Source organism: Silurus meridionalis, chromosome 10, assembly GCF_014805685.1.
Source record: "Silurus meridionalis isolate SWU-2019-XX chromosome 10, ASM1480568v1, whole genome shotgun sequence".
Classification (NCBI taxonomy): Eukaryota; Metazoa; Chordata; class Actinopteri; order Siluriformes; family Siluridae; genus Silurus; species Silurus meridionalis.
The window spans coordinates 11,975,594-11,991,828 of record NC_060893.1 but is presented as its reverse complement, the minus strand read 5'-3'; the positions used below and the strand labels follow the sequence as shown (position 1 = coordinate 11,991,828).

The 16,235-nt window shown below is 36.3% G+C and overlaps 2 protein-coding genes across 2 annotated transcripts; one reads left to right on the top strand and one right to left on the bottom strand.

Annotated features, from left to right (window-relative positions):
- Nucleotides 1-1,615: 1,615 nt before the first annotated feature.
- On the top strand, nt 1,616-9,731 carry clpxb (caseinolytic mitochondrial matrix peptidase chaperone subunit Xb). The gene is given in 17 exon segments (XM_046859576.1): nt 1,616-1,681; nt 1,828-1,914; nt 2,180-2,263; nt 2,772-2,932; nt 3,107-3,227; nt 3,341-3,495; nt 3,588-3,738; nt 4,058-4,099; nt 5,367-5,543; nt 5,861-6,025; nt 6,372-6,443; nt 6,446-6,459; nt 7,165-7,329; nt 7,423-7,725; nt 8,156-8,248; nt 8,337-8,443; nt 8,799-9,731. Coding segments are annotated over 15 exon segments (1,869 nt in total). The 5' UTR covers nt 1,616-1,681; nt 1,828-1,914; nt 2,180-2,205; the 3' UTR covers nt 8,884-9,731.
- Nucleotides 9,589-16,020, bottom strand: spi1a (Spi-1 proto-oncogene a). Its single transcript, XM_046859577.1, has 5 exons — nt 15,767-16,020; nt 15,366-15,459; nt 13,867-14,036; nt 11,701-11,857; nt 9,589-10,434 (listed from the first exon to the last, which is right to left on the bottom strand). Exons 1-5 carry the CDS (start codon nt 15,815-15,817, stop codon nt 10,124-10,126), a joined length of 783 nt encoding a protein of 260 aa, XP_046715533.1. The 5' UTR covers nt 15,818-16,020; the 3' UTR covers nt 9,589-10,123.
- Between the last annotated feature and the right edge of the window lie 215 nt (nt 16,021-16,235).

The window sequence follows — 16,235 nt, the reverse complement described above, 5'->3', positions numbered from 1 at the left end:
CTTTTTATGCAGTGTTAAAACAAACATATATCTCAATATATAAAGCTACTTAAAACTGCCAAAACGTACAATTAGTGCAATAATGAAAGAGCACCCCATAAAATAAAGATAGTTCCTATCAGCATACTGTAACGTTTCCCTGTGAGCTACCCTCATTCATTGGACTACATTACCCATCATCCTTTGCACCCCGTCATCCACCATGTTTGTTTCCCGTCTTCACCTGTCTGTTCACCCGGACTCTATTTATACTCATCACCACTGTCTTCACTCATTGTCGGTTATCGTCTTTACTACATTGTATGTATGTGTGATTTACCTGCTCCTTATTATTAAAATCACATCTTTAATGTTACTATTCGTCGTCCTCGTCTCTCTGTGTACATACTGACACAGAGTTACACATGCTGTAAAATCTCACTTCAACATTATCTTTATTCTTATTTGAAGGGTTTTGATAACACACTTAAAACAACAAGACGTTATAAACGAGTTTAAGGAAAATACACAGAAAAAAGTGAACGTTTGTCCAAGCAGCTATTTTTCCTTATAATTCTTTAAAACTTGCTAATTATTCAACAAGAGCAACAGGCAGAGCTACTAAACATTGTGCAACACAATTCGGATGCAATATGCAACTTCCACTGCGTGACTTTTTTGTTTAAAAAAAAAAAAAAAAAAAGGAGTGAAGAGGTTTTTTGCCGCTTTGAGCTCATCGCAACCGAATGTTGGATCGCGCGCGGGACCGCGGATGCGACTCGAGCTACAGTACTGTTGCGCGTGATGATGACGTGACAAGTGAGGGACTGATTGCCATGGATACGTGTCAAGCGTGTCAAGAGGCTTTTATTGTCATTTTTACTATACACAGTGGTACACAGTAAAAGCGAAACAACGTTCCTCCGGAACCCTGGTGCTACACTAAACAACACAAACATAAAGTGCATCCAGTGCAACCTGGTGCAAACAGTGCAAACAAAAAACAGTACAGACAGACAACACAAGACAAGACAAGACAAAAAAACAAGTATAGCGCCGACTAGTAAACCTACTGTATACTTGATTATACAGTACTGTTTAAGGAGAAATGTAAAAACTATACCCAGGAGAGAGTACAAACATAACAGAACAATATAGTGCAAAAAAACATCAGCAAGGAGGTGCAAAGACAGCATGTAAACATTCTACTGTAATACAAGGTGCGAGTATAAATAATAATAAATAGATAAATGGTGGTGGAGTGGATCGAGATGAGTGATGATTGTGTTTAGTTCAGGTTGTACAGTTCGGTAACACACATTTGAGTGAGTGTGTGTGAGTGAGTGAATGTCATGTATAGACTATCTTATCTCTTTGGATTTTAAATCACTCTGCATTTGTATACATTGCTCCATTAAAACCTCAACATGTCGTGAACACACACTCTCCGCTAAAAAGTGAGGGGGACGAATTTACTTTTTATAAAAAAGTGCGGGGGACACGTAATCTACGCCCCTCACCGCATGCATGAACAGGGTACAGGTGTCCATATTAAAGTGACCTGGAGTTTATCCGTGTGCACAAAGTGATATAATAGTCTCCGAAAGGGGGCGCCACGATGCACGAGGTCTCTGTTTTTACAAACCAGACGAAGAAGAAACGCCGAGTGTTGTGTTTATTGATATCGGAGGGAGAAAAACAGGTTTGGTGCTGGGACACTTTCACTCACTGTTACATAATCTCAGGCTGAGGAACAAATTACTCAACTGCTTACTCTTGGAGTTTTTCAGCACTGTCAAACTCGACATGAAATTCTTTATAAACTGCACAGTTGTTCTTTTATTCTAGTTTAATTGTAGTTGATCCGCTGGAGGCGAGCTGTCAGTGTCACTGTCAGGGTCTGATGTGAACTCTGACATCGTTTTCTTTCTTTCTGTAAGTAACTTTGACTGAAGTATTTCATTTACTTCATTTAATTGTTTTGTAGGATTACAAAATATGCATTTGTTTCTAAAGTAGCTGTAAGTTTACTGCATGTGTATCAGTAGCAGTAGTTTTTTTTTTTTGACTGTTTGTTTTGTTGTTGCTCGTTGTTTTGGCAGTAGAGAGTACGATCCTCTTTCAGCTCCTCGGCAGCAGGTGGCGTTCAAGTGTGTAAATCTACCCTTATATTCATTTTATTTTTTTTTCTCTTATAAAGCTTTTCTACATTTCTTGACCCAGAAGATGTCCTTCTGTACGTATAGATCTGCTGTGAACCGACTCGTCAGTTCAGCACACAAAGGTGTGTGGGCAACATTAAAACCCATTTTGTGCTATAAGTGTGAAACGTAATGTGTCAAACCCACTGGGTGTGTTCTCAATAACGTCTTAAACAGCTGCTAAATATGCATTATTGTTAAAGATAAAAATGTACATTGATTTGTAGGTTCAAACCTATTCAATTATGTCATAAAGGTTGTTTTCCTATGGGTAAGTAGTGTAGTAGTGCATTAATAATCACACTTGAGCGGATCTTGAAATGGCTGTGCATTCATTTCCATATAATAAACCACTTGGTACTGTTTGGACAAAATAAATCATGATCATGAATAAGCACTCTCAGTATATATAAAGACAGGAATGTTTGTCCACATGATCAGAACCCTTTGAGTTTTATGCATACTTAGGGACCTCTTATAGAAAAGTAAACTGTTTTTTAGGCCTTAAAAAAAAAATAATAATAAAAAAATTATGTTCTGATTTTATTTCCATTACATTTGAAATAATACTTAATTTGTTTGCACTTGCAGGGTTTCCATGCTCACACATTAAACTCTATGCTCTTAGAAGGCCAGCAAGATATAAAGCCTATCTACTCTCTGCAGTGCAAGTCAGACTGTTCTCAGAGAGTGTTGTGTGTTTTGCCTCAAAGGAAAACACTCCAAAAGACGGCTCCAAAGATGTCGGAAAGGTACTTTTTTGTTTTAGCACCGAGTATTAACAGCATAGGTTTCTAAGCATATAGATTTGCCTGTACGTTTTTCAAGTTTTCCTGATTGTATTATTTTCCATTTGTAAAAATGCACACAATTTTAAGTTTGGATTTGAGGGTCAGATGGTTTATTAATGTAAATTATTTGAGCAGAACGGTGCAACAGACACATTTGGGAAGAGATCTATGGGCTCAGGAAGCTCAGGCAAAGGAGGAAGTCAGCTACGTTGCCCCAGATGTGGATACACATGCACTCATGTGGAGACGTTTGTGTGTAAGTCTAGCTATGGTTAGCTATGTGTTAAAGCTACCACAATTTTAGTAATTTTTTTTTACATTTAAACAAATAACATGACGCTGTATGCATTCTGTTTTTTTCTGCTTCAGCATTCACACGTTTTGTGAAATGTGAAAGGTGTCATCACTTCTTTGTGGTGCTTTCTGAAAGTGACTCTCGGATGGGTCTGAATAAGGAGGCAGAATCTGCTGCTGAATCAGTTAAAACAGCTTCTGCCCAGAAACCTCCCCCACCCCCCAAAAAGGTAAGACCCAAATTACACAAAATATTAAATCTGCTACATGGAGACCAGTACGGATAAAAGCTAAGCTAGTTGTTTGTGTTGATTTACTACAGATCTATGCCTACCTCGATAATTATGTTGTTGGCCAGTCATATGCAAAAAAGGTGCTGTCAGTTGCAGTGTATAACCACTACAAACGGATCTTCAACAACCTTCCAAGTGGACAAATAGGGACTGAGAAGCAGATCTCTTTCATTCCCCAGGGTTAGTGCATCAGCTTAATTTTAAGGGACCATCTTGTTTTTATCAAATATAATATTGTTCATTTATAGTGTACACATTGAATAAAGACTGAATAGAGAATGATGCTACAACTAATACAGCTCAATCTTATAACCTTTAACCAGTGATTTGATGTCACCAGCAGCTTGTACACATTTCAGTTTTTAGTGCACTTCTTATTAGTTGTCCCACTTCCAGTGTGACTCCCAGTTTTGTATTTTTTCGTTTTTATTATTGTTATTATTGTTATTATTTTTTTACAGTAGCTGTCACAATAACAAGTCATTTTTTATTTCTCTAGAGCTGGAAATGAGAAGGCGGGAAGATGAATACAGATTTACAAGTGAGTGCATTTTTGTGTGTCTGAAAAAATACATAAAAATAAAATTATTTTTTATTTACATGATTTAAATAAACATAGGTGGACAGTAGTAGTAGCAGTGATCAGATTGGTTGACTGGTGCCATCAATATCAAATCAATGGCATATTAATAACATTCCCATAAAATAGCTAATTTTTATGCACTTTTTTGAGCATTGCATTCCACATTTAGTCCCAATTTGCTCTTAAAACTCCCTCCACTATTATTTGAAGATGTTTCACAAGATTTTGGAGTGTGCTTGTGGACATTTGTGTTCATCAGCCACAAGGATGATAGTAAACTCAGGTACTATATGTAGATGAGGTGAGGAGGCCTGGGGTGCAGTCAGGGTTCCAATTCATCCCAAAGGTGTTCAGTAGGGTTGAGATCAGAGCTCTATAGCAGGCCACTTAAGATCTTCCTCTCCAAATTTTCATGGAGCCATGCTGGAACAGGTTTGGGTTTCCAAGTTAAAGTGAACACACAATTTTATTATACGGCATTCAAAGACATCCTATACAATTGTGTACCTCCAGCTTTGTGGTAACATTTTGGAGAAGAACCATATATGGCAGGAAAGTTCAGGTGTCCTAATACTTTTGTCCATAGAGTGTACCTACCTCCTGAGTAACATTCAAACAGAAAGAGAAAAAATGCATGTTTCTGATGAGTTTCTTTTATTTTTTTCTTTTAAAAGTAAAATAAATTAAATCAATGTATTAAATATTACTATTAGTGCATATATGTAATTGTTTATACCTAATTTATAATCATTTCTGTTATACCATTTGTTCTTGGAAAACATTCTGTCTTAATTTCAAGGCCTAGTTTATTGCTGTTAAATCATAGAATGGTAAATAGGTAAAATTTAAAAAAATCTATTAAGTTAAAAAATTAGTTTTAATTTTAAAATATAATATATATGAGAGATACATTTTTAAATATACTGAAGTGGCCAGGGAAGATTTACAGTTTGAAGCCACTGGTTTGATCCGTTGTGGTCTCTAATTTACACACGTTTGTTTATGCACTTCTATCGCTAAAAAAAAAATACATTAATTTAAACACATTTTTCCCCCATAGCAGAGTGTAAATAGACTTTGCAGCATTCTTATCTGTTTTAAGTTATTTGGTTTGTGAGAAAAAATTACTATAGTTGATGGCTCAGACGCAGTGGCACAGTTTTGATATTCAGTTCATATGTTTAGTGTCTTCCTCAAACTGAAGTATAGACTGGTTTATTTTCAGAGCTGCTCCAGATCACTGGGATCAGCCCGCATGGCAGTGCTCTCGGTGCATCCGTTCAACAGCAGGTCACTCAAAAAGCTGTGCCAGAAAAAAGAGGAGGTGAGGTGCTGGACTCTACCCATGCTAACATCAAACTGGAGAAGAGTAACATTGTGCTGCTAGGCCCTACTGGATCAGGTGCGGATCAAACAAAATATCTTATTTTTAGAGAATCTAGTGTTTTAAGTGGAGTTCTATTAAATCTAGAGCTGCTGAAGTCAGTGCTGGCAAGAAGTCTATCCAGACTGAGTCTAGGCTTCTTTCTTCAGTTATATGTTCTGTAGCTATAATTGCATAAAGCTTATGGCAATACTTTTTAGGAAATCTGTTTAAGTAATGGCAATTACGATGTGTGTATAATTTAGTAGAAGCGACTGAGAAAGTTGAATGATAGTGTAGTTCTACAAGATTTTTAATTGGTTTATTTTAAACATTATTTATACTTTGCGCTCCAGGTAAAACACTTTTAGCGCAGACTCTGGCACGGTGTTTGGATGTTCCCTTTGCCATCTGTGACTGTACCACACTGACCCAGGCAGGCTATGTAGGTGAGGATATCGAGTCAGTAATTGCGAAGCTGCTGCAAGATGCCAATTACTCAGTGGAGAAAGCCCAGCAAGGTGGGTGTTTTTAAACCAAACATTTATTCCAACCATATCAAACTTCAAGCATGTTTGGTGTAGTGTTTGTTAGCAAATCCATACATAGAGAAATGAGATATGATAGTTCATCATAACTGTGATTTTATCTTGCTCTTTTTGTTAGACATTAAGGAGAAATTAAAGTAAAAAAATGTGAGATAAAAATTTAAATAGTGCATGGTTAATAAGAAATAGTGCTAAGTCATGGTCTCGCTGAAGGACTTATAAAGTTTAAATATTTTAAATAACTTGTGCTCATTTAAAAATGTTTGGTGATTATTTTGAACATGCTCACACTTTCACACACTCTTGTGTCTCCCCACAGGAATAGTGTTTCTGGATGAGGTGGACAAGATCGGCAGTGTTCCAGGAATACACCAGCTCAGAGACGTAGGAGGGAAGGTGTCCAACAAGTGTGTAATTTTAAACGTTTGGTCTATTATATTTACTGTAATACATATTTATAGGGTCTTTATTTCCATGGATGCCCATGTAATATTCATGTAGTTAATACACAGCACAATGACCTGCAGTTCACTGAAGTGTGAGGACAGAAAACCTGTTTTTCACACTTTGGTGACGCATTACTGTACAAGGGCTGTTGCATGTTTTGGGAATTCATCACACGTTCCAGTAACTGAAACACTCAGAACCGTGATAAATAATATGGTGCTTATCCAGCCATAAAGTGCTGTACACTTACTCTATTCCATTGTTATAATGTATACGCCAGGCTTTTAAATCCTTTAGTCCAGCTCAAGCTAATGGCTGTAAATGAATTATTATCCTTTTAAAGAATGTTTTCTCCTGTCCAGGAGGATATTGTTCCACAACTGTAAATATATATTACATTCAGTTTGGGCTAAATAATCTATAGTTTGTGTTGATGTGTAAGTATTAGCTAGCTAGTGGAAAAACAGTCCTAGTCAGTGAAGCTGGTCTTCTGTCACACTGAATAGAAAAATTTTAAGCACCAACACTGTGTTTCTATTTTTTGTCTGAGACCAATAATCCACACCCATAATAGATGCAATAAAAATATACACTTTCATTGTTAATCCTTGTTAATGTATCACTGATGATTCTGCCCTTAACCTTAAACTGTTACTTATGCTTAGGGTTTGTTGAAGCTCCTGGAGGGCACCATTGTGAATGTTCCAGAAAAGAACAGCAGGAAGTTGCGAGGAGAAACTGTACAGGTGGACACAACCAACATCCTGTTTGTGGCATCAGGAGCCTTCAACGGGCTTGACCGAATCATTAGCCGCAGGAAAAATGAAAAAGTAAGGGTTCAGTTATCAATTTCAGCACTGTGTTGAAGTTAACTGCCACAATTGTGGCCTTTCCATGACCCTTGTTTATGACTTTGTGTGCAGTACCTTGGATTTGGCTCACCCTCTAACATGGGGAAGGGACGTCGTGCAGCAGCAGCAGCTGACCTGGCCAATAGCTCAGGTAGTGAGCTGGATGTGGTGGCTGAGATGGAGGAGAAGGATCAGCTCCTGAGACATGTAGAGGCACATGACCTCATTGAGTTTGGCATGATACCTGAGTTTGTAGGTCGTCTGCCCATTGTAGTGCCTTTGCATAGTCTGGACGAGCAAGCACTAGTGCAGATTCTCACTGAGCCCAGGAACGCTGTAGTGCCTCAGTTCCAGGCCCTCTTCAGCATGGATAAGGTGATCTTTTTTTTCTGCATTTCTCTTATTCTCTCACTTACACAGGCACAAACAAAAACACACATTTTTCTGTTTAAAGGCTAAGCTAAGCAGTGTTATGGGACAATTTCCATGGGCTGTTTTCAACATGTAAATGAACAAAGTCTCTGAGATCACACAAATAACCCTGTTTTTTTATTTTATTTATTTGAATTTTAACTGAACCTAAAGACATGTATCTGCATTATTTTATGCTTTTTTGCTGCTAGAGTGTTCAGTAAGTGTATATGTCATAACCTTACCATGTTTAAATGGGGTTGGGAATGTGAAGGTGCACTTTTCTATGACTGTATCAGATATAGAGATAGAAGACCTATATCTAACCATCAACCTGAAGTCTGTTTTTGTGGTCTGTTATATAAGCCATGATGTCTGATACCCTATGTTTCAGTGTGAGCTGAACGTAACTTCAGATGCACTCAGCGCCATTGCCAGACTGGCTCTTGAGAGGAGGACTGGAGCCAGAGGCCTCAGATCCATTATGGTACACAACACGCACACATACTCTTTCCATTTTCCTTCCAGCTGTCTTCAGTCAGATTATCATGACTGTACCATGTTGTGCTTGTTAGGAGACGCTACTGTTGGAGCCCATGTTTGAAGTCCCGGAGTCAGATATTGTATCTGTGGAGCTGGATAAGGATGTGATTTTGGGCAAGACTGAACCACGCTATATTCGGTAAACCTGATTTTAGCATGCTTAATATTCATATTATCTTGAAATTTCAGGATACACTGTGTACTAAAAAACTTGTTTTTCAATATACCAGGTATTGTTGTTACATAATGTTTGTACTGGTTCTAAAATTGCATTACAGAGTGTGTAGTCTAGCTTAGCATTACATAATGTTACATAAATATTGCCTGAAACTAGCAAATAACGTCTTATATTTCAGAAAGCGCAAATCTTTCTGATACTCTCAGTATATTGAATATTTGTAGAAAGATTTTAAAAACAGCAGCATATATTTGATATATTTTTATATTTTGTGTTTTTTAATGGTGTGTGTGTATGTGTGTGTGCTTGCCTTCAGAGCTGCAACTAAAGAAACCACAGAGGAGGAGTATGACCTGGCTGAGACAGGCAGATGCAGCCAACAACTAATAATGCAGCTGTGAAACTTTCAAGATCTTTCTGGACCCTGCATCATTAAAGTAAAAAAAAAAATCAGCAGCAACATTCTTCTGCCTTCGGGGCTAAACACACCTTAAACCTAAAGCAGACACACTATTAACAAGATTCAGCTGAACAAATCAAAACCTACATACCCTATGTACACAGAGTGACTACACACAATCCAGCAGGCCTTAATTACTCTGTACATAGCTAACACTTTAATGAATTTAAGAAGAGATCTGTTCTATTTTCTTGAGTGAGTTTTGCTGAATGTGAAAAGATTGCTTTAGTTGGGATAAAAAAAAAAAGCCATTTAATGTGTGACTAGACAGTTTTCTTCAGTTAGTTTTTTATTTCTTTATTCAGCAGGAGTATTTCAGCTTTGCCTAACGGCAGTGCTGGTTTCTCTACCTCTTTTTTGTAACAGACTACCTATAATTGAATCAACAAACTTCTATGGAGGACTGTGATTTTTCAAAACCATACTCAAGTGTCACACAAGTGTCCTTTTTTTTTCTCAAACGTGTTATTCACTCTCTTAATCTCCTTCATTTCTTAAAAGATGTACTGTAATTTTGGTTTGTATAATTTTTGAAACAGTCCAGTAATCTAACAAGTCTCAGTATTCTTGATGGTTTAGAAATACAATCCGTGTACACACACTTCTGTTGTAAAGAATTCTCAAAAACGATACATTTATACACAAGTGACAGTAAATGTTCATATATATTTTAATTATAATAAGATTCCTTCTTCCATTTCGAATGCCAGCAAACCACCTACACAGCCATTACATTTGGAATTTATATGTCATTATTTAAAAATATAAATAAAACTTTTACATATAGTATGTTCTGTTATTATTTCTGTGTAAGCATTTTTGATGACAGTAAGAAATTGTCAGGATTATTATGGATTATGTTTGTGCAATGTAAATGTTAAGCCTGTAGGGGACAGTACACACTCAAGTTCCCTAATCCACACAGAGACCTTTATCTGCTATTAACAGTAGTTTCCCATTTCATAAAGAAACCATTAGGCCTTTCAGATTCGTGGAACTAGTCATACTTTCAATCATTATCAAAGATATTTTAGTTTCCATGGTTGAGTGCAGAAGGAAGCAATACCCTAAAACACCCAATGCCTACAAGTGTCCTAGATATAGTGTATGTGGAGTCCCTGAGAAAATATTGAGGGGGGGAAAAAAAGCCCTGCCTCTGTGGTCATGGAGCGAATCCTCCCTCAGAGATATTTTTTCTCTGTTAACATTTTCCTCAGCACCTCACTACTGAACTGGTATGTTAATTTCTTCTTGACTTTTTTGACCTCCCCTGTTTTGCCGTAGTTACGGAGGGCTCTAGCCATCTTCTGATAGGTCATTCTCTTGCGGTTGCCCTTCTGCTGGCCCCAGCGGCTAGCCAGTATCTCCTTGTGTTTGGAAGAGAACTGAAAGGTGCCTCTTTCTCTGTCCACCCACCAAATGCAGTCTTTCATATCCCCATCTCTAAGCAGCTCCAGAAGGAACTGATAAAGACGCATTTTTCTTTTGTTGCCTGAAGGACCAGAATAAAAAAAAAACAAGACATATAAAACAGTGTTCAAGGGGCATGGTAGCTTTCCACCTTCTCACCACACTTTTATACTTCATTTATTTTTCTTTAGAGCTGGGTGATTATATATGCATTTACCAATATAGCCATCATATTCTGATTTTCTAACCTTTGTAACACTTTATTATATTTAAAGTACAAATAGCTAATTAATAGTTTCATTATAATTTCCTACATGTTTATGATAAACTCTGTTTATCAACTCTGTAAAACTCAAATTGTCAGTAACAAAATGGTGTAAATTCCATGTGAACTCCAACAAAACAAGTGAAGACAATAGCAGAGATTATAATACCATGTGATCAAGGGAAAAAAAGTAATGATGGCATGTGTAGGGAAGATTGGTGTAGAAACCAATGCACTGTAGCCTTTAGTTTTTAAATGAGGAATTTCATCATTGGTTGTTGGGGAAATTCTGCCTAAACTTCCTACATTCCCTTTTCAGTGTCCCAGGAGGTTCAGTCTTTTTACAAAAATTACATGAAACACCTACACTGTTCTTTCACTGCTATTTACTTCCTACTGCTATGTGTGAGTCAGGGTTTTCCTGAGGTTTACTGTGCTGCCAGTTATGTGATTAAATTGAGTTATGCAAGGCTTAGAAACAGTACAAGAAACAATTTGCTCTCCTGTGCACATCTTTAGTAAGAGGGGTCAGGTCATTTTGTGCAAAACTGCCAGAAGTAATGCATGGCCAAACATGACACATGAGTTGTGTGCCTAACAACAAAATCACTTTGCACAAATGTATATGGAATATTTAATCATCGTCTATGGAATATTTCAAACTGCTGCACTATTAGCTGGTAAGACCTTTAGCACGGCTTTTTAAAAGAATGTAGCCTTAATTTCACTATTACAGGGTGACTACTGTTGTTTTCTTTGTCAAGCTGTTACAAAGATGATAACAGAGCAGAGTCAACCATTAATCAACAGCTCTAGAGCAGAAACAATTCTATTATTCTTGGTCAAGGATTTAACAGTGGCAGCTTGGCAATGCCAAGGGCTTAAACTCACAGCCCTAATATTACCTGTCCAGAGGTTCAAGCACTGAGCCACTATTGACCCGGTTACAACCGGCATCACAAAGAGTTTGGAAAACAGCACCCTCTGTGTTAAAGTTTTACCATGATTTTCTTATCCGCATAATATATGAAATGAGCCACAGTGGAATGTTACCTGGCTTTTATGCATTCAGTTTCTCTTTACCTGTTATGCCAGTGGATGTGCTAGCAAGGAGTGTCTCATGGTCCTCTTCTCCCTCAGACACCTCAAATGGTGGACTACGTGGCCCTGCATCCTCATCGTCTGTACTGCAGTGGGCAGGAGGAGAGCGTTGATACAGTGGGTGGGAGACATAAGCAAACTGTGGGGAAAAAACAATATTCATTGATTGCTTTGTCTAAATCAGTGTCTTTTTTTTTTTTTTTTTGCTGAGCCAAAGCAGAAATTTAAATTAAAAAATTAAGCAAAATATTTTTGGAATACTATAGAAAATCAGTCAATGTACAAACAGTGTTTAGACTAGGCTTCCTTGTATTCTTTCAAGAAAAATTGTCTGCACTTTAAAAAACGCTGGCTTAAGAATAACAATTTAGATCTATAAAAAATCTAGTACTGGGTCCAATATGAGTCAATCCAGCAAGGTGTGATTTAACTCAGCAGGCTTTGGATGAGGATGAGGATGAGGATGCTGACCCAGGCTACTGGGTTAAGCTTTTAAATTTAATCTCTTATACAAAATTACTACACTGCCAGTCTCGACAGTGTGCAGAACCCCTTTTTTTCTTAAATCTGCACAAAAGCCTTTAGCAGCACTTTTATCTTCAAAAAAAAAAAAGAAAAAGTGTTAAAGCAGCCTTGCTCAGCTAAAACATGATAACTCAATACTCCATAACTTAACTCCAGAGCTAGGCAGTAATCTGTGAGAGAGAAAGCATAGTGTAGTTATTTCCTAGTTAGAAGTAATGTTAATAGCTATGTATTGTATGGTGCAATAGGGAGATTCTAGAAAATAAACCTTGATGCAAATGAGTCTGTTCTTTTTCTACCAATACAAATTCGGCCACTAGCTAATTGGCACCTACAACAAATAAGATTTGTAAAATACTATAATTTTTTTAAAATCGCTTTTTACTTTGTAACTACTAATCTCAAACTGTGACCATTTTATTAGGCAAGCTATACTGTTTTGTCAGTGTTTATTGTGCTATGGACAAGAAACATGCTAAGTTGACACAATTTTGAAACAGCAGTCGTATACTCGGAAACCACAGAATTACCTTACAATGAAAGAGGAACTACTAAAGCTATTGTGTCAGAGAAAAGAGGCATGAAACATTTAGCAGTCACTTATGTATCATTTTAATTTTTTCTTTTTTTAATTTTTATGGCTTTTATGTTTTCTTGCAAGTAACTGCGAAGAAATATATTCATATTGTTGAAATGTGTTGTGGTTGTTGGTCATATGTATAATATCTGTTAACTTAAAGTTTGTATAAAATTATTGTATTATACACGTTTAATGAATCCACAGTTAAAATAAGCTCTTGTGTTAAAAGAATGTAAGGTTTAACCATTCGTGTTTTGTGTGTGTGTGTGTGTGTGTGTGTGTGTGTGTGTGTGTGTGTGTGTGTGTGTGTGCGCGCGTGTGTGCGTGCTTAGCATGCCCCTGATTGAATCATGGCAGTGGCCGCAGTCTTCAGTCAGGAAAAGACCGTGTTGAGCAATCAGTCCGTGTGACTGGAGTGTTTCAGTGGTTCTCAGTGCAGATGGCCTCTGTAACATCCTGCCTCGTGCTCATCTCCTTCAGCCCCATTATGTTTATTTACCCACCTCTTAATGACTCATTAATTAACTTTAGCTTAACTCTTATACCTAATGTTCAGTGCATCATAATGTGTTTATTGTGGACCTTAATCCTACATTTAGGATTGACTTGCAAAGGGACTACATAGATGCATTGCAGTAAACTGCCAATTGCATACTGAAGCTCTTTCTCTCTTTCACTACAGGGCAAAATATGAAAACACAAAAGGTTAAACAATTTTATAAAAAAAAGATTTAAATATATTTTTATTATGTAGTACAGTTCCTGTACATAAACCAGTTTCCAATAACATACCTATTCCTGGAAAAGGGGTTCCTACATTTTGGAAGTGTAAGGTTTTGACACTTTGGTGACTTGAACTTGAACATAGTAGTTAGTTAAATCACGTGTTTGAGCAGGGAAATAACCAGACTGCTGAATACTGCCCCAAGGACTAGGAATTTTCAAACACTTCATCTGGCCCTTAATGTATCCATACACACATACATAATATAAGAAAGCACTGTATAGCATGCAGTGTCATTAATAACTGTTTTAGTACAAACCTGAGGTGTGACAGGCACAAAAGCCCCCAGGCCTGAATCCAGAGACGGGTGGTAAGACTCCATATCACTATAGTAGTAGGTGGCAGGATGTAGTTCAGTGAAGTGACTACTTGATGGGACCTCCAGCTCACTTTGGTGAGGGTGATCAGTGTGGTAGTCCCATCCACTCTCTGGAAGAGGGAAAGAAAGCAAGTTTTCAACGTATTCTTAGTGAAGACAAAATGTTTGCTATTAGTCTCTTAGATATAAAACAGTACAAAAGACAACATCAACAAATTAAAAGATATTTAGCACATTTAATAATGGTAACAGTAATTGTGTTATAAACCAGAACATTTATTTGCAGGGCTTCAACATTTTTACATTTGTTAAGATTATGAAGAGATTGCAGTTGCTGTCCAGTTGTTTTGTACCTAGAAAGATTTGTAAAATGTTAGATACTACAACTAGTTGTGTTTAGTGTTGTGTTTAGTTTAGAATATGTACTGACTACTAAATCATTGTGAGAAAATCATGTTATATATCTTATCACTAAATATCATATCCAGTAGGCTCAGAGTAATGTAATGGATACTCGCTATAAATGTATGTAAATTTTCTAATATGATGAAAGTAATGAGTAAAGGAGAAGTATGATCTAAGATTAAGAGCAAATCTGTTTAGATTTAGAGGAGATTGTTGCCGTCTTTAACCTCTGCCGTTAGGAAATCTAACATCATTACTTGCCAAGTAAAGCATGAACAGTTACTGGGGCAGCAAACGAAACAGGTGGATCTGGAAATTATACACAGTGCACAATGTTAATATATTGCCTTGGTTTAAAAAGTGACAGAAATGGTAGCTGCAGTTATGTTGAACACCCAGATGGAACAAACATAGATTTTATAATTTTCGCTAGATTGATAGGTTGTCTATTTAAAATAATTGCAAGTAAATTTTTTTTCTTAATGTGTTTTTATAATATTGGCTAAAATCAGTTCACTTGACTTGTTAAGCATTAGGAGGTGCTTGTATCAGATTGTAGCCGCAGTGGAAATTGACTACAACTCACAAAATTAGCACAAATTTGTGCACTATTGCAAAGCCGTAAACTATTTCCTGAACACTTAATAATTGTTCTTTGTTCTTTTTGTTTGTTTATTAAATGATTGAAATTAATAATCCACATTTAGAAACACATTTTATCAACATTTTTACTAAATCGCTCAATAGGTTTTGGACCAAAAAAAATCTGCCCTTTTTTAAATGATATATTAATAAAGAACTGTTTACTCTAGTTAGAATTGAAACAGGTTTAATGTATTTTGCTAAAATGTTTTAAAACTTATAATTAATTAATAAAGAATTTATAATGCTGACAGCTATGTTTTTTATGTTACTTAATCAGAATCACAATTTATCTAGTTCTTTAAAAGCATTTGCATCATTCTATTGCCCAAAACAATTAACAAAAAAGACAACAAACAGAATATAAAGCTTAAAGAAATTGTTTTACTTACCTATGTGACCATCTGGATCACTGGTTATGTATGGGTAAATATCATATTGCGGCGGTCGGAAAACTTGATCATATGCAACGATTTCGTCTGATGACTGAATTTTTGAGAAACAGAGAATATTTTATTATAAAAATGTGCAAAAACATGCATGAATGTATTTAAATTCAGTATAATAATAATGACTGTAATAATAGTACTACTGCTACTACTATTTAAAATAATAATAATTAATATGTACTCTATTATAAATAAGCTCTTAATTAAACCTTACACGTACACGCTTTCTTCATTGCAATTTATTAATATAATCAGTACCAAATACATGATGTTACTATTCAGTATAAGTATTGAGTGCCACAGATTTTTACTCTACACTCGTGACAATACAAGCATATACTTACTGATGAAATGACACAACCCTCCATTCTGTAATGTAAAATCTTCTCAAACATACAGCTCCAATTATACTTTACTGTTACATAAGGAACAAAAGTAGAAAAAATATATTTTTTCCACTCAACTGTTACACTACAAATAAAGAAAAGAAAGTGAAATGGTGACAAATGCCTCTAGAGGTCTGCACTTTATTGCCCCTTACTGGCTCTTCACTCTGCACTGACAGTTCCTGATTTTGATCATGTCAGAAGGATGGTGCCTGTGAAGAATTGTAGTTCACTCCATAGTTCTATCACTTCAGAGCAGCCAATCCAGTCACAGATTTGCTATTGACCTGATTCTACTTTCTTTCTACTTGCTTGCCATTTGCCAGATTAAATTTTCTTTCTTTTATTTCCATTGATACTTTATAATATACATATTACCAATTATTTTAGATTTTACAGTCTTTTGAAGTTCTTCTTAATCTTCTAA

Excerpts from the sequence above, each read along its gene's own strand:
- spi1a (XM_046859577.1), bottom strand. The coding sequence starts at position 15,817 with ATGTTTGAGAAGATTTTACATTACAGAATGGAGGGTTGTGTCATTTCA. Across the intron at positions 15,460-15,766 it reads AGGGTTGTGTCATTTCATCA|TCATCAGACGAAATCGTTGC; the intron begins GTAAGTATATGC and ends TCAAAAATTCAG. Across the intron at positions 14,037-15,365 it reads TGATCCAGATGGTCACATAG|AGAGTGGATGGGACTACCAC; the intron begins GTAAGTAAAACA and ends TCCCTCTTCCAG.